The 18,236-nt window shown below is 42.5% G+C and overlaps 1 protein-coding gene across 1 annotated transcript; it reads right to left on the bottom strand.

Moving 5' to 3' along the window:
- Positions 1-364: 364 nt before the first annotated feature.
- IVD (isovaleryl-CoA dehydrogenase) lies at positions 365-18,139 on the bottom strand. Its single transcript, XM_085307353.1, has 12 exons — positions 17,981-18,139; positions 15,888-15,977; positions 13,886-13,937; positions 10,823-10,992; positions 9,074-9,167; positions 8,429-8,565; positions 7,274-7,370; positions 4,588-4,681; positions 3,259-3,340; positions 2,678-2,782; positions 1,943-2,015; positions 365-1,793 (listed from the first exon to the last, which is right to left on the bottom strand). The coding sequence occupies exons 1-12, from the start codon at positions 18,125-18,127 to the stop codon at positions 1,660-1,662; spliced, it is 1,275 nt and encodes a 424-aa protein (XP_085163479.1). The 5' UTR covers positions 18,128-18,139; the 3' UTR covers positions 365-1,659.
- Between the last annotated feature and the right edge of the window lie 97 nt (positions 18,140-18,236).

Below are 18,236 nucleotides of genomic sequence, written 5' to 3'. Positions count from 1 at the left end.
TCACCACACGCATGTGTGATCCAGATCACTGGGGCAACTCCAAAACCTCCTGCCTGAAAACTCCTGTGGGACACTAGATGCTTGCATAGGGTGCAGCAATAGCAGCAGTTTTGTACAAACCTTACTTGTGCTGCAAGGCCCATTTTCAAAATATTTCTAAGTACAGTTCAAAGAAGCATACTTGATAGGCAAAGCCACTTAAGTCCACACTCTGCTTATGCCCACCTCCACTAGCTTTACCCAGAGATTTACACTTACTCAACACTGACAATTAATCCCCGGGACAACCGCAGACTGACAGTCCTCCAGTACAGCTAAATGTACATGAAGGAAGAAGGTACTGCACCATGATTTTAGAAGTTGCTTCTACTTCTAGAGGAACTGAAGTTTTACTGGCCTTTTGTATAAATACTTGGTGACCCAGCTGGCAATACAGGAAAGTGAATTTTTCTTCAGTCTGTAGCATTTTAAAATTCAGTATTAGTTTCTGTCACCTAGGACAGACAGACATTAACTACAACCAAAAACAACACAAAAAGCTTTAAGTTTTTCTATGTTAAAACTATTGGGAGGTTGCCTATATGGTAACCATTTAATTAATTCCTCTGTCATGTTTACAACAGCCCATTTTCCTTCATGATTCTCTTTGACACTGCAGCATGCACTGCAGTTTTCCATAATAATATTAGGTACACCTTAGTTTGATGYATTTAATACTCCCTGAAAACATCCACAAATACTGTTGCACTCACTCTGACTCCCTCTAACCAAGCAAAGGTGGAGTGTAAGCACATGCTTTCACCAAAGAACAACCTGCCAAAAACAAACAAACAAACCGAAACCAAAGGTCAACCTCCTTCTGACTGACTCATTCATGGATATCACAATATAGGTCTGACATTCCCAGAATTCTGTTCCCAGAATGGATGGTTACACTTCGGAACAGATAACACAGCAGGAAGCAGTCAGTCAAGAGCAAGGACTTCAGATGCACTGAAATATCTTGAGAAGCAGCTGGAATAGGAAAGGAAGGAGGCAAATAAATAGAAGTGGTGTTTTAATGAGGTTTTAGTAATCACGGCCTAAAACAGTGCTTGTTTGGCTATGATATTTTGATGTTCATGATAGCTACCCCCCATGATTCGCTGGCATTGAGTTTCCCAAAATGGAAGCAATTAATCCCATTGGATTGCAATGGGAAATTCCTCCGTCCTGCAAGAGCATGCTAAATGCTAGCTATTGAATGGCACTCAGTTTTTAAAGGGAAGAAAATTATTCCCTAGTCYGTATTTTTGGATTGACTTTCCGTACTCAGCAATGGCTGCCTCCTGTTCCAGGAATAATGTTCAGCAGCCTGCTCTGATGGTGATATGTCCCCTGGATGAACCTCAGCTCTGTAGCACTTAGAATCCGGATGGCTTACGAACAGGATGAATCAGGTTGATCATGAGAAGAAAAACACATTTTTCCTTCTATCCTACTGTCTGATTCATTCTCTCAGTAAAGCCTAGCCCAGCAGCATCTGTTCATAGGGCAATCAGGAAAGAGTCCAGAAGCAACAATCCCAGAATCTCAAAGCAGGAAGAAAAAGTTGTGCGCCTCAGCCCTACAGTCAAAGGCCTCTTGGTAGTCAGGGTGCTGTCTCTCCGCTGGTTGTTATTACTTAAAAGCAGCATTAAATGCCCGGCCAATGATAAGTCTGCGCACTTCACTGGTGCCTGCCCCAATCTCATAGAGCTTGGCATCACGCAGGAACCGCCCCATTGGATAGTCATTGATGTATCCGTTCCCACCTACAACCAAAAAGAAGTCACAAGTCACATCTCTGATTTTAGGAACTACGGGTGGGAGAGGCACATGTCTTGCACTATGTTTGGCTCTCTGTGGCAATCACTCATTCTCTTCCTCAAAGAAGCAAACACTGCCAGTGACTGCGCCTTACCGAGACACTGAATCCCATCCAGAGCCACCTGGGTAGCACATTCTGCTGAATAGAGAATCACTCCTGCACAGTCCTAATGGAGAGAACAAAAATCACTGACAGTCAGGAAAGGTGTCACCTAACCTTCTCCAATCTCCTTGTTGCTCTGAACTTTCCATTACTCTGTAAACACTTGCTAATAACTCTGAACTACTTTACCACAAAGGCATAGATTCATTCCCCAGTATGGAAGAAAACTCAGCAGTCTTTCTGKCACTGCAGAAGACTTGTATCGGGTCCATAAAGGACACATGAAGAAAGAGCAAAAGAATGCAGGAGGGGAGTGCGTCTCTCCCACRCATGCACATCATGCCTAAAGGATACCAAAGTGATTTGATATGGGATGTAGGGCTCTACTAGTTCTCCAACTGTTAAACACTTGGTCCCCTCCTGACTGACATATTCACATGTGGTGACAGTGTCAGTTGTGGAGATGACACCACCTTGGAATGACTGCTATAACTCCTTAAAATAACCAGGATATTGTGTTTGGGCTCCCAGTAACACCTAACAGTACTGCTAATTTTGCTGCCTTCTGGAACTAGGCTTTCTTTTTTTAGGGGAGAAAAAAGTACTTGGAGAGCTGTGAGCTGAAAGCTGAAACTCACAGTACAGAATCTCCACCACACTCACAGTTTGGGACCAAACTGAAAGGAACTCCCCTRGCATACAGAGTCCATGTGGAAGCAAGCTCACCTTTGCATTGAAATGGCCTTGGTCGCAGGCCTTTGCTACATTGTAGACGTACTGCCGACATGCCATCAGCCGCGTGTACATATCAGCCATCTTGCCCTGCATGAGCTACATGTCACAGCAGAAGACAAGAGATATTTTATGGGTATTAAAACAATGTGAGATCACAGATAGCAAGAGGATGATTATTTTCTGCATGAGCACTGAGGATCGGAGTTGTTCTCATAGGGCATTCCCTGTGCTATCGAGTAGAAACCAGACAATTGAAACCAGGTGGATGTGGTGAGGAAGCTGAAGGATCTGTTGAATCATGAACTCCCAGACATCAAGGTTAGTGGAAACATGCCATTCTCAGTCCTTCACCCACTGACAGTGAGTGGCCTCAGATAAACAGGGTCACAGGGATGCATTCACCTTTTTATCACATCGTTACATCATGCAGCCCCAGCAAAAACTTCAAATATCTTYCTCCACGCAAAGCCCTAGTTCTCCCATGACAGAGATAATTGTCTTCCCAGGGTGTTTTTCTTTTTCTTTTTTAAAAGAGAAAACAAACATTATTTGTAATCACTTTCCTGTCTCACCTGGAAGTGGCCAATTTTCTGTCCAAATGCTTCTCTTACATGTAGGTATGGAAATGCATGATCAAGAACAGCTTGCATGAGCCTAGGAAAGACATAGATAGTGGGAAGGGAAAAGGAAGAGGAAGAAAACAGAGTAATTAACAGACAAGCAATAATTCATTCTTGGAAGCTCAATCTAAGAGAAAAAGGTTCTCAGGCACCTAGAGAAGGATGCTACTGCCTTCCTATAGCTACACTAAAACAATGCTAAAAATAAAATCCAAAGATCCCAGTTTTCTGCCTTATGCTCTACACACTGCTCATTTGGGACACATCTTGTGGTAAGGTCTTACCTTCTTAATTCAGGGGACTGAGATGGAGGATTGAAGAGCTCTCTTACAATTTAGCTAGGACAGTTTTTGCTGCCTTGCATCTCCAAAGAAGACCAACTCAAGGAGTACTAGCTAATACTATAAAAAAAAGTGCAGACAAGAATGAGAATAGTGAAAAATCCTCCTCCTGYTTTATGGAAGATAAATCTTTCCATATGAGGGTTAGAACAGAGAGGGAAATTAGGGGGACAAAAGTGCTGTACGGTAAAAAGAATTACTAGGGAGCCTAAGGACTGAGTAAATGAAGTACAAACCTTTTATTCAACCCAGTGGTCCTTCTATGTGAGAGTCTGGATAATGTTTTAGACTTTAAAGAAATTGAGCCATAAACAAGGAGTTGGTTATTCCAAGCAAGGTAAAGCCATCCCTGGAAACGTTTAAATCAAAACTAGTTTTTTCAAAAGCATGTTCCAGAGGGCTGTTCCAGGGAAGAGCATAGCCTGTGCTATACTGGAGGGCAGGAATTTGAAAATTTTCCTTGTGGCATTGTGTCCTCCACTCCTTGTTACTCAGAATACGAGAACATATATATGTTCTCAAGCTGAGAAAAACAGCGTGAGCAATGAGGACATGAGGGGAGCTAAAGAAAAACACATGCAGAGCAGAAGCAGAGTGAGCCATGGTTGCCATGGAGTACCAACTGTGTGACTGCCTCTCCGGAAGGCCCTCAGACCGAAGATGATTACAGCTGTGAACAACTATGGCACAGCTGAATAATTCTCAGTGGCCATGGGATCTCCCTGTTCCTGCATCCTCTACTTCTTGCATCCTTTGCAAAACTCTGACCCAACCACCTCTTCTCAGCTATACTTTGCTCTCCAGGCCTGCCTAGCAACTCAGTTCTTCATCTACGACAATTTTCTGAGAGGTGCAACTCCAGTCTGAGACCCACCACATTAGGTGACCATGAMAGACTCTTCTGGCCTTAAAAATCTGTGAAAGATGAAAGAATCCTTACCCCAGTGGCCCACCAGACAGCACAAGTCTCTCCAGGTCCAAGCCGCTCATCAGAACGTAGACTCCTTTACTCAGCTGCCCCAAGATATTTTTGGCTGCAATCAGCAAAGGAAAGTGACTTATCTACATGCAAAACTGAGAAGATAAGTGGTTGTCCAAGGGTTTATATTCTCTGGGGAGAGGATTCAAACAGTCAGACACTTTTGCCTTCCTTTCTGGCTTGAGGCACAAGCATTCAGGATGAACTAGACAGGCTCTGAGTTTTGATACATATTCCTCCTACTACTGAAATATCTTTCCAATCCAGCCAAAGTCAAAAAAAAATGGCAGTAAAAGGTTAAAATGTGCATTCACAGTCACTGCTATTCTACTACCTGCTTTCCAGAGATCCTCCAGGTTTAACATTTGTATCAACAAGTACAAGAAACTTAGTAGCCTGGGAGCACAAAGTAAGAGTCCTCTTCTCCAACCCATTAGTTTCCGTCTAACTCAAACTGACAGTGACCAAATACTGTTACCATAAGATGCCTACTAATCATGTATTTGAAACAAATGAATCCCAGTCTGATGTACTCAGGTCATCTTTTGGGGCATTCCTAATACAGAAACCAGAAGTTGCACAGTCAACAAGCCAAAACTCACCACTTACCACAAGTTGGGGCAATAAACATTGGCCTTCTGAGATTGAGAAATACAAACAGGCATCATCCCCCTTTCTGTGAAGGAGGCTGAGCAGAACATTGCATTTGTTACAAATACATGTTTTAAAAGACAAGTACTATTCCTGTGAAAATGGAACAGAAAAATATTCACATTAGATAATGGTTGAGAAGAAAAAACTTGGAAACCCATGTTACTTAGGGACAATCTAAAGCGTGTGCTGATGTTCACAAGCATAGAAGGAGAGGGAGGAATAAAAAGACTCATCTCCTCACAGCAAGGCTGGCCCCTTACAGTTAGAGGGGAACTTCAAGCCTAACAACTGTGCTTGGTAGATGGACAGAGATTATCCATAATCGTGCCATATAAAAGAGCCGAMAAATACTTCAGGCTTTGATCACAAGAGATCTGAGAAATGTGATATRTAAACTTAAAGTGAGACAGGACTTGTGGACACATGCAGATATTCTCTTGAAGCAAACAGTCTGTTTTTCAGTGGCAGAAGCTTAAGGACTGCAATATCTCCTGCTTACTGATGAGTATGTTGATGGGTTTCATGGAGAAGTGCAGCCTCCGCAGCATGTTATGGGAGCTAGAAAGAGGAAGGAGAATGAAACTCAGCTCTCTGAGAAAAAGCTTAGGACCTCTACAGATGAGAARGAAAAATATTAATAGCAAATGCTACTTTAAAGAACAGAACAGAAACACTATAATCAGTAATAATAAAATGATGAAGCTGCTCATGAGTGATGACATCTCAGAGATGAAAAGAGGACTGACTAGCCTGAACATTTTCCTGTACATCCAGGGAAAAGCGATGGATAAGCATGCAGTGGGCTGAAGGATGTGTCTTCTGACTGCACAAGGAGGGGCAGTCTCACAGCATAAAACTATCAGGGCTCTGAACTTGCTTTTACCAAAGCAATATGACTGAGTGAATCCACAGAAAACACTTACTATGAGAGAAATACTAGATATTCAGTGGAACACAGTGAAACCCAGATATTTTAAAGCGGATAGAACTGTAGTGCTAGAAGAGGATATTTTGATCAATAAGAGAAACATCCTGCAGACATATGAAAAGGCATCAGACTGGTTCAGCTTCCAAAGTAAAAGATCAGAAGCTGTACTAATCACTAGAGTGTGAAGCGTGCTAACTTTTAACACTGCAGTGATGCACTTCTCTGAGTTATCACAAAATGGAAATCCTGTAACCACAAGAACATGCTGTTCTGTATGGATGATTATCCAGAAGATGATCTGAATGCACAGGCACTGGTCTTTCTGCTTTTAGGGTGGAGGGATCCAGTAAAGTTAAAAATATCAGATTTCAGCTGACACTGAGTACTACAAAGCAGCTTTTGATAGTATATGGAAAGCAGAAGAGTTACTTGTTCTGCAGATTCATACTTAYGATTTTCAGGAATTCAGATAAAGGATCACTCCACTTGCTATACAGTGGCTTTGAGTTTTTTCTATCAACAAAAACAGCCATTGTAGTAACAAAAATAGCCATTAGCATTGCTCCTCATAAGGCACAGCCACCATCTTGCTGTTCTAACTAAAGGGGAGGTGATGTCCTTTTTCAGGCCCTAATCTCAGAATTCAGGAATGTTATAGGCAAACCAAGTCTGTCAGGCAGTTTCCAGTGATTTTGGAGAAAAGAAACTTCAGGGCTAATATGCTCTTCCGTACACCAGATGGGGAGCTCTAAAGGCAACAAAATAATCAGCAGTTTCTTTAGAAACCTCATGCAGGCTTTGMAAAAGCAGTGATTAAGAGCAGTGTCCCTGAGGGCGAAACAGGAGTGATCTAACAAGTGATGTGCTCATTCAGTAGAATCCACCAGAGAGCACAGCATTTTTCTTGTTTCCCCAGCTCTCCTGTGCGGCTGCCAAAGAGCAGACAGCTATCTAGAAAGCCCTCTAGGTCAGTCTGAACATGYATGTAATTGCTGATCCAGTTTGCCYGACCAAGAAGAGAGGGACTCACCACATGCATGTGGCCATGACTTGAACTCAACTCACCTGGGATCTTGCAGTCTTCAAAGATCAATTCACAGGTATTAGACCCYCTCATTCCCAGCTTATCAAGCTTCTGGGCTGTGCTGAAACCTGGCATTCCCTGCAAAGCCATATCAGGAAAATCAGATTTCAAACCTCTCAGTTCTGAAAGGCTAAATAAAATCATTACAGACTTCTAGAGTTTCCCTGACCACATGAATATGCRCAGTGTACCAGAAAGGGAGTCAAAGTGAACTATCTGCTCCTGGAACAAGCACAGGTGTAAGTGCAAGTGTGAAGAAAGCAAATGAGCAGGGAAACATGTACCCCTGGGGGCACCATGCTAACTAGACAAGTGAGTCCATTTTCTAAACAGTGAATAAATTGCAACCTGGCCAGCTGCCAACACTGGCACTGCTCTAGAGTAAGCATTATAAGCTTTGGCCAGTGACTGAACTATTCTAGCTGCTAAGCTGGGTAAGTCCATCACAATGTTTTCACTGAACTCAAATTTTTACATTTCCAGTATCATTTCTTTTGTCATAGCTTCCTGCCTTCATGAAATGCCTTGTCCTTTCTTCCTGGTGGTAACAGAGCTGTGTATAGTATATCTCCAATTAACTAGAGGAGATAAGGAAAAGAAAAAAAAAGAAAAAAGATCTTTTTTCCCAAGGGCTCCCTGTGTGGAGACCTGACTCTGCTCCCTTCGGCACGCTTTACTTTGTGTCCATGCTTCTGAAGGGACAGTGCAAGAAAATTCATAGAGTTATTTTAACGTCTCAATATTAAAAATGCAAGAATAGATAACTGGATAATATGGCAGATCTACAGGGCCTCCAATACCCCTGACAACTTTTGGAAACATGCAAGCCRTTTCATATTAGGCTTTTCTCCATTATCTCTACAGTTCTAGACCAAAGGGTGAGTTAAATGTGTAGATGCCAAAATCCTAAAACTCCCAGCTTATAGAGCAATATGGTATATCACTGGGGCAGGAGACTAATCACATGGGTTTGTAAAGYTTAGGCAGGAGGTAGTTTGCCTTTGAAGAAGGGGCTGGCAGCTTATCAAGAGAAAACTAGCCAATTTCTGAAAAAGTCAGTTAGGGTGAAGGATGGTAGCCCCAAAACAGACAAAAATAAAAATCGAGAGGCTTATTATAGAGTAACTTAAACCTACCTTCTCCACAATGAATGCAGTTATACCTYGGGAGGCTGGAACAGCATTAAGGTCAGTTTTAGCATAAACAATGAGAACATCTGCATCTGGCCCATTGGTGATCCAAAATTTACTCCCATTCAAAACAAAATAGTCCCCTAGAAGCACAGAGATGCATGCAATTCATTAGCTCACAACAGAATACCACCTACCCCTTCMTCCACACTATTTCAGAGCGGGCTTCCAAGGATGCTCTTTAAGACTTCACAAAGAGCATGCACTAAGTCCTTTCCAAATTCAAGAAAATGTTTTTCCTTTGTTTCTGCAGTCCGAAGATCGAGTTTAATGAACACCTGTCAAACTAAGGCATGTGGCACCGGTTCCACCATACCAYTACCTTCCACCTCCATAACCAGAAGTGAGAGACCAAAAATGTGTCCACTTCTGAACATTCAACYACCCATCCTATGTCTTCACTATCTTGCTTTATTATACACTGTGACTTTCCTGGGAGGCAGCATAAGCCTGGGAACACGGCTGGGATATACCTGAGATTGAATGTTCAGAGTTTTGGGGAGGCTAACATAAATTTACAAGAGCYATTATTTATGCTGGCTAGGGGGAAAACTGGCATGACCTATCCAGGTAGTATATGACACTGTTTACCTTTTCTATCTGCCTTCAGCTTCATGGAGACAACATCAGATCCAGAATTGGGTTCACTCATTGCTAATGCTCCAATGTGCTCCCCACTGATTAGCTGGAAAGAAAGACAAACATAAGAAAAGGAGGGAAAATAGTACTGTTGCATTTCCATTCCCTCTTCAGCCTGTCTTTTTCTGCACTGAATCTCAATAGCAGTTGTTCTACTTAACCTGCAGGTGAGGATTCTACCCTTGTTCCCAGTACAGTCCTTGCAGCAAGCTCCCTTGTGCTGCTGTGCTGAGGGAACAGAGAATCACAGTAGGATGAGTTGGATGACTCAGCTCATGTCTGAGTTAGCATTTTAAAAGCAGAGCTGTACTCATCTATCTCCAGGAAGGTGCCAAAAGAACCATGCAGACAGCCATATGCCTCTCCCAGACTCCTTGTTCTGTGCTTTATGACTGCCCTTTTAAATAAACTGAAGTGGTTAAAAACAAAAGGCCAGTGAGGAGGATGAAAAGAGATTGCAAACTGCTTAGCAATGTGCTTATAGCCCAGTCCCCCCACACTCGTGCTAGGATAGCAGATGGACACCCTCCTTCTGTGCCTGCTCATGCCAGGCTCTGGCATAGCGGTTGCTTCCTCTTCTCCGTTCCTTTCATCTTGCCCTTTTCTCCTTGCCTTTTCCTTCTTTTTTTTTTCCTGTGTACCTTCTTCTATCTTCTCCTTTTGATCTCTCATTTTTAAAAAATAGTTTCAGTGATTAAGATCGATGTTCAACCAACTCAATCCATCAGTGGATTTTAACAGAAGCCTTAGTGTCATGCTGAAAACTATCTAGTGCACCGTAGAGAACAAGACTTGTCTCTGGCTTACCATTAAGTACTCTCTTAAGAGCCAGGATGAGTAAAAACCAAAATGGTTGCCTATCTTATATTGAAAGCCAGTGAATGAGGGTATTAAAATACACCTGAGAAACAACTATCACATCTGGGGTTACATACTGCCAGCCTGCACGAGAAGGCTTTGAGGAAGCAATAGAGCACTTTGTATGCAGTTTGTTTCTCTACTGGCTTTGTTTCTCTATAAGTTTAAATACTGAAATCTCTTTAACAGACTCTTGGGTTACAAACATGAATGCCCCCTGAATGATGAAGACGCTCCTAYATTAGCATAGGAGAACCAAGCATTCAGACATCCTTAAGACGCTACACACCATAAAAGACAAATTCATCCTTGCACATGGCTGTACAAGAGATACAAATCTGCTGGCTTGCTGCATGCTAGAAAACTTTTCCRTGGTTTTGTTCTGTTGCTACCTACTTGAAACAAGTTCTCTTTTCTYTTTTTCTGAGAATCGTTTCATAAAAGAATTCATGCTACAGGAGAAACATGTGAGAGAGACAGTGATAACACTGACTCTTCTCACCTGAACTGCACATAAAAGCTCATCTCCACAAGATCTTTCCTACTAACATTAAGAGGAAGAGGCTGGCACTGTAAGGAAATGACAGCAGCAGAAGCTTCAACCCAGCCCAGTTTAGCATATACTGCTGATAGACATGCAAACCTGCTCTGAGACAAAAGAGGTAGTGCCAGACCAGATCAGCAATGGCAAAGTGAAGTCCAGTGAACTTTCTCATACTTTTAGTGTCCTAAATCCTACAGTGCTCCAAAATACATTATATTTTCCTCACATGCCTCATGTTTCCTCACACAGTTCCAAGAAAACAGATCTTTCTAATTTCACCTTCTCTTCCAATCATATACCTTAGGCAAGTACTGCTCTTTTTGTGCTTCATTGCCATTCCGTACTAGCTGGTTAATACAAAGGTTTGAGTGGGCACCGTAACTGAGTCCAACAGCAGCTGATGCGCGAGAAACTTCCTCCATCACCAGTACATGGTCCAGATACCCCATAGCAGATCCACCATATTTTGCTATCAAAAAAGAAATACTCACATTAATCATCATGGAGTAAATCACACATGCACAACATCCCCAGGCTGAGTTGCCTTGAATGACATCTCAGACAAACAAGGGCTTCTGTTTCTAACTGACACTATCCTTAAGCTGCCAATACTTGCCCAGTAGTGCAGATTTCATGTTAACTACGCCCAAGTGTAACATAATGCTATCATGAAAATTAAACTACAAATATGTAGAAAGAACAAATAGAAAGGACAAAACCTGTTTCAGAGAAGAGTCAATATAAGACAACCTGTGGGAAAGAAGCTGGCAGAGGGAAACATCAAGCTACTTCCAACAGCAGGAGCTTCAGGAGAGACTGCTTTTATACTAGTCAAATAGACTAGTGGCAACTTATATTAGGTGAAGGGACAAAGGAGTAGTGGCAAGATTTGTGAAGTCCAAATGTTTGTCATAAGAAGCACATAAGCATCCCAAAATAAATGAGGAACCCTCAAGCTGCTCAAAATGTGGGACAYTAGGGATTTCTCTATGTCCACAAGTGTGGAGGAGACCAGCGTTTTGAGTGACAACCAGTTTGGAATGGGTAAGATCCTGAAATTAAACTGCTATAATCCAACAGTGGCAGGAATTTGGAATTCAACATAGGATGAAGCGAGTCAGAGCAGCACGACCTTCGTAACTGGGAATCTAGTGAGACACACTGAGCTAAGTCTAAAACTGGTGATTGATAAATTAAAGACAGGGTAGAATAGGAAGAGAGAAGGTAGGAAAAGGGAAGGCTGAGAAATACATAATGGGCTGSAACAGGCTGAGAATCCCTTATAAATAGATACATACCATATATGTATGTATGTATATACACACACCGTACACACAGAATCACATCGAGAAGTAAAAGCTTGGTTTTACAGGCAAGAAGCAAGTGATTGTATTGGTAAGAAATGAATTAAAGCAGAAGGATGCAGACACTGCAAACTAGTCAGAGAGGTCATCTAGGAGCACTTAATGGTCATTAACATGAATGCTTTGAGGAAGCAGCAACAAGAGTAAGAGCAAATATGTCTATATGCTCAGCAGAGCACTCAAGAGCTGAGTACATAACCCGAGCTGAAAGACAGCTACTGCCTCTAATTCAACAAATTAACACACCAGCCACCAGCATTGGGTAAAGCCTTTCAGGACTCATTTTGACTCCCATCTCTATCAGCAAGGCACTTTATCTGAAATCTCCTCTCTCTACTCCAAACCACACTTTTTGATTTTACTATCAATATACTGGAAGAAGGGAATCCTGGAAGCAAACAGGAACGCTGGATGCAGGGTTAAGGTAGGTGAATGCAGATAAATGGAGTTTCTCATTTCCAGTTTGGGCACTATGGTGTTTAATAGTTTCTCATATACATCAAAACAAGAGAACTTTTTGCTCCTATACTACTGACTGGGTTGGATGCTGTTGCCTCAAAAACAAAAGGTTAACTCCCTCCGTTAAGCAGTATAGGCCTACAAATGCTCTGCACCACAAATGCTACAATAAAATAATCCTGCCAGACAACTTATGTAATACAAACCACAGTGTGATCTAGGGACAGAGTACTTTCAAAACGACTCTTTATACATGACCTGCCTGTATTATCGTTCCATAGCAGCTACATATTTGCACTTCCTAACTTAGCTCTTTATAAAATAAATGTGAAACTACATAAAAGCAACACAGTGTGCTTAGTTTTAAAAATAAAACAAAAAGCACCATCATTTCAAATGCTCCCTAATAGAGTTGRTCCACTGGTGTCCATCCAATCAATCATGTACACCCATAAAGTTTCATGATTTCTTCACATCCTCAACTCCAGTCTTCACTGCATACAACAAATCCGATGCTAACAAGGAAACTGCATGTAATTATACAATGAAAAATCATAAGACATAAAAGTTTGGATATAGAAAGGTTTTATCAGTAAATCTTCGAGGAAATCAAAGTGGACAGGACTCATAAGGAGATTGCTTATTTATCAYGTGGGAAATTGCTGTAAGCCCCAGGCACAACATCAAAGGAAAAAAAAGGCAAGCGATAGAGAAAGAACAGGAGCAGCAGTAAATTGGGAAGAATAAAGAGAAAGAAAGCAGACTCYTTCAGTTTGGAAGTTGGACTCTTCCAAACACACTCAGCTCTGCTGAAAGAAATGCAGAGGCATTATTTCAACATACTGCTGTTCAGCTTGCTTCTGCAGAAGCCTTTGCACACACACATCTAGAAACACAGACTTTACGATGGGGAAATAAAGGCCTTAGTGGCTACTTTACTCCATTAAGCATTTCCCTTCATTATGCTCTATTACTGCATTCAGCATGACCAGAGCAGTCTCTGTAATATACGTTAATCAAACACTTCAGCTGATCTGGACAAGGCTGAACAAAATTTACCCTGATTTTTTCCTGACTGGTTGGATGCAGCCAGCCCTCCTATAGCTATCACAGCTTTCCATAGCGCTGTTCTACACCYTGTAACTCCTCCTATTAGAGACAGATGTTTGTTCTAGGATACTTTAATCTACAGCTCTTTCTTTAAAATTTACAGTAAATGCTTCATATTGGGGAAACACACACATATTTGAGTTAGGTGCATTAAGGTTGGAGAAACCATTTCTGAACAGTACTTTTAAACTTTAAAATTCATTTTGTAATTGTCCAAAAGTCCAACAAGAGAAAAAKGATTCTGATTCAGGATAGAATAACACAAATGTCCAAAGAATGTTTTAAAAAATGGGGAAATAGGAGCTTCAGGATAGAAAGAATGTTAYATCACGTACAAGTTTATTATAAACCAGAAGGGGTAAGCTTAAGCATTCTCYGTTTTGTTTGAATAATCACCCAACAGATGGTAAAAGGTGGAAACAGACTTACCAGGAGCTGTGATCCCCAAAACTCCCAGTTCYCCAAGTTTCTTCCAAAATTCCTACAAACACAGAACAAGCAATCAGTCCAGAGCCACAGTCAGGGAAGTAGGATGAGCTCACGGGACACAGCTATTGGCCTTATCCATATGAGACCTGAGATAAACACACAGATTCCTCCCATAGCAGCAACTCCATTCTTGGGACTTGCATCTCACAAGACTTAAGGACACTAGTTACACTGCATCTCACAAGACTTAAGGACACTAGTTACACTGCATATAAGTAGTCTGCTGACTTCAGTGAGATAATTCACAGTGATAAATTTCATTCTGCAGGGATAAGTCCTGAAGGTTTAAATCATTGGCCAGTTTAAGGAGAATTTTGATGAATTAAAGCCTCCCATTAACTTCAAACACTACACTTTCATATAGTACATCTTGCTAAAGAGCAATTAGGATCTTGTGACTTAAGTCACTTATGCTGGCCTTTGCCTCCCATATGCTTGTCACAGGGCCTGCACCTAAAGCTTTGGCACTGTGTAGACCTGTCAGCCAGTATTTCCCATGAATAGCAGTTAGTGTAAGTAATCCATGACTGAACCCTGGGAAATACTGAGGAGAGTTGCTATAACTGAGTGATTTATGACTCTTCCAGTAAAACAAAAGCAGGTAACTAAAGCTGAGGTAGCATCCTTGGAGAGATAAAGGAAGGAATGTTACAGTCGTGGCAGGAAAATCCATTGCTGAGGCAAGCAGTGCTACTGCCTGCATCATGCAGTGCTGGAAAAACTATAGAAGGAGAATGCAACAAAGAACTTGCAGACACTTTGGACTTACCAAACTAAAGGAGTGAAACACATGATGACTACTCATGTACATAACCTCTAGGCTCCTGAGACTGCCAGGACAAGAATCACATGGGGACTTCACAACTTTGCTTAGTATTGCATAGTTGGTCACACATCCTACAAGATGCTAGAGGACATGCTGTCCTTCTTTGCTGCTGACTGCCTGACTTGCCTATTACCAAATTTATCACTCCCACTCCTGCAACACCACCACCCAGTGACTGATGCACTGGAGCCACAAGCACAAGGCACAGAACTACAGGCTGATCTGCGACATACGTATCAGCTGTATCTGGCACATGGTGTCATAGAGCACAAGGGAAGCCAYGGCACAACACAGCAGCAAAGGATGCCATCATTTAGGGGTGCATCTGCTACAAGGGACATTTCCTTGGTGCTGCCTCAGACAGCAGCCTCTCTGCTACACAATGGACAAGTAAGTGAATGCTTGTCGCATGGTCTCATGGTCCAGCAATAAGAAAGTTATCCGTAGATAGTCTTCATAGACTTCAAAAAGTATTATTCAGTAGCACTGGATGACATCTGGTGCAACGGACTAAATTTACATGCTTAACTTCAAAGCTGTGTGTGTATCCCTGAAAATGACAGCATCAGAGCTCTGGGCAATTCTAGCAGTTGCCTGAGCTTTACGTTTTGCGGAGCTTACGAAAATCAATGGTGAGGACATGAAACTGTCCTGCTTAACAGAGCTTGCCATTTTTTGTTACGAAGGTAAGTTTCAGCCTCACAATGAAACAACTCTACCTTTCAACATTTGCATGCAATATTTTCACAATAAATTTGACAGGAAACTCAGACGTCTGAGAAAGGATGGTGCACAAAAGAATCCCCATATCCTGTGCAGTAGCTAGGAGAATGCAAGGTACACATTAGGGAAGGAGTTTTGAACAGAGCCAGGGAGAAACACTACAACAGAAATTCAAAGAAGCAAGTCAGAGGCCCGACCATTATCACTCTACCTCCATTTTTTTTTTGCCGGATGCTGTCCATTAACATTTTCTTTATGACTTTCAGGTTTGAAAAGTTGACGAGTATGTTCCCATGGTGCAGGCTGGGATTCCTTCTCTGCACTAAGGTACAGCTCAAAGCACAGACTGGCTTTGACTATCATCTATTCCAAATGCACACAGGAAGCGCTTACCCGCATGTCTTTGAATTCATTTTCCTGGTCAATCTGTTGGGCCTTCGGAGCCAAATGCTCTTGACAGAACTTTGTCATGGTCTGTCTAAGCTAGGAAGAGAGGGAGAGAGAAACATGCACATTAAACCCCATCAATATATTGTCATTCTCCTCGCTGGGATACTTCCAATATTCCCTTGCCAGACAGGATCTCAAACCCAGAAGCACAAGAGGATAAGGAAATCAAAGTTTTAGGTCATAGGTTGAAAGACGATACGAAAGGCCCTTTAGGCTCCTAAGATAGGGTGTTAATGGAACTAAATTTCACTCAGAATCTAATGTTAAACATCTTACCCCAAAATGAAAGAATGCTACTGAACTACTTCCAAATAYGAGGTTTTGGTGGAATGTTTTTGGTCAGGAAATTTTGAAAGCTGATAAACAGATTATGAGGTATTATACCAACCCAGTAGTTGTTGCTGTATACAGGTATCTGCATATTATTAAATGTAATAAGCATATACATCAATTAAAATGTGTCAGTATAGCAAATTAGAACTACATTAGCTATCCTAGTATTTTCTAAAAAAGAGAAAACCTGATAGAATCAGATATGCTGGTTGTTCGAGTGCTAACATTTCTAAATCCTTTTCTAAATTTTAAAATTTTAATACTCGCATGTATTTTCCAGAGGTCTATATGCATTTCATAAAAGTAGGAAAAATGAGTACAATATCTTAAATGCATACAATATCTTAAAAAGGGAGATTTAAAAACTTTGTCTAAGTACTATGGTACGGCTTTAAAATTCTATTCTTTCCTTTTGGTTCTTCATCAGCATGCATTGGGGCTAGTAAAGAAACTAAACTGACASTCAAGAGACTGAAGTCCTCTGCTGTTTAACCAAAACCCGTAGAAGGGCAGCAGCAGTAAACCAAACCATAACCAGGATGCTCTGCCTCTCTCTCTCAATCTACAACAGAAAGAGCTTCTTTAAAAGTAAGAATATATTTTAGTTTCCATCGCCACATAGATCTTGGATCCCAGTACTGCCAAGCAAGTTTCTCTTCCAAGACAGATACTTTTTATTTTTCATGTTTGTCGCTTCCATTAAGACAAAGTTGACGTCAGCAAAGTTGTTGAGCATAAAGCTACATAAATACACTTTATCATCATGATCATCATAAAAAAGCTTATAATCATTACAGATTGGGGGGTGGACTCAAAGGAGGCACCCAAACGCTCCAAGCAGGCTTGTGACACTTAGACTGCTCTTAACATTAAACAAACTGTGAGTTATGAAATTTTTCCCCCTCAAAGCTTTTTCATTAAGGGGATAGAAACTATGGAAATATTTTCTCTGTTTACAGCTACTAAATATAGAAGCACAGAGAAATACTGCGCTTCAGGATTGATAGGGCTATGTCAYCTACACTATGAACAGAAGACAGCTAAAGAATAATACAGTATTAAGGAAGAAATAAAAATGAACACGTTATTTCACGCATTTGCACACTTGCATTGTCAAAAGTATCTAGAAGGGCTATACATCCAGCTCTGAGCAGTGCTACGTAAATATTTAGTCTAATTGGCAAAATGCTTTCATTCCACACCCCGGGGCAGCAGGGAATAAACGCCATGATGGTGAGCACTAGGTTGGCACTGAACACAAGAGAAACTCATAGAGCCAGGAATTAATATCCCAAAGCCGCAGGTCCCCAGTATAAAACAGACAGGAGAACAAGCTGGGGAAGCTGCAGCACTTCTGAGAGGATTTGACTGGACCCAGTTCGTTTCGATTTTGTAAGTAACTGCATCTSGCACAGGCTGCCTTAATGCGAATGCGGGGAACCTGCTCGGGCAGCGCTCCGTTTCGCAGCGCTTGTTCCGAAGAAGGCGGAAGGGTCGAGGACCCAGCAAGGCGGCCTCGCGGCCGGCGCTGCCTTGCGGCCGAGGGAAGCGCGGAACGCCCCGGCGCCCTCGGGCCCGGCCCCCGCCACGGGATTGGCTGCGGCGGCCGGCCTATCAGCGCCCGTCCCCGCGCCACACCTCCCTCGGGAAGGCGCGCACCGCCCCCCACTCCTTCCCCGGCCCGCTCAGCTGCCTGCCGCTACCTGCCGCTGCTCATCGCTCAGCCCGTTGACCGTGTCGTCCACCGCGAGCCCCGCGCTACCTCGCCGCGGCAGCCCCAGCCCTTGCCGCCGGCGCACTCCGCGCAGCGCCACGCCGACCGCTGCCCTGCCGACCAGCGCCGCCGCCATGCTCAGCCCGGGCCGTCGTGGCGCGCAGGCGCAGGCCGGCCCCAGGGCCGCACCCCGCCCTCGCCCCGTCGTGGCTCCGGTCGTTGCAGCCGTCACAGCTGTCCTCTCT

The sequence above is a fragment of the Rhea americana genome, unplaced genomic scaffold (genome assembly GCF_003343005.1).
Source record: "Rhea americana isolate MKP2758 unplaced genomic scaffold, rheAme1 scaffold_257, whole genome shotgun sequence".
Lineage (NCBI taxonomy): Eukaryota > Metazoa > Chordata > Aves > Rheiformes > Rheidae > Rhea > Rhea americana.
Note: the sequence above shows the minus strand (reverse complement) of the source record. Positions and strands in the feature narration are given on the sequence as shown.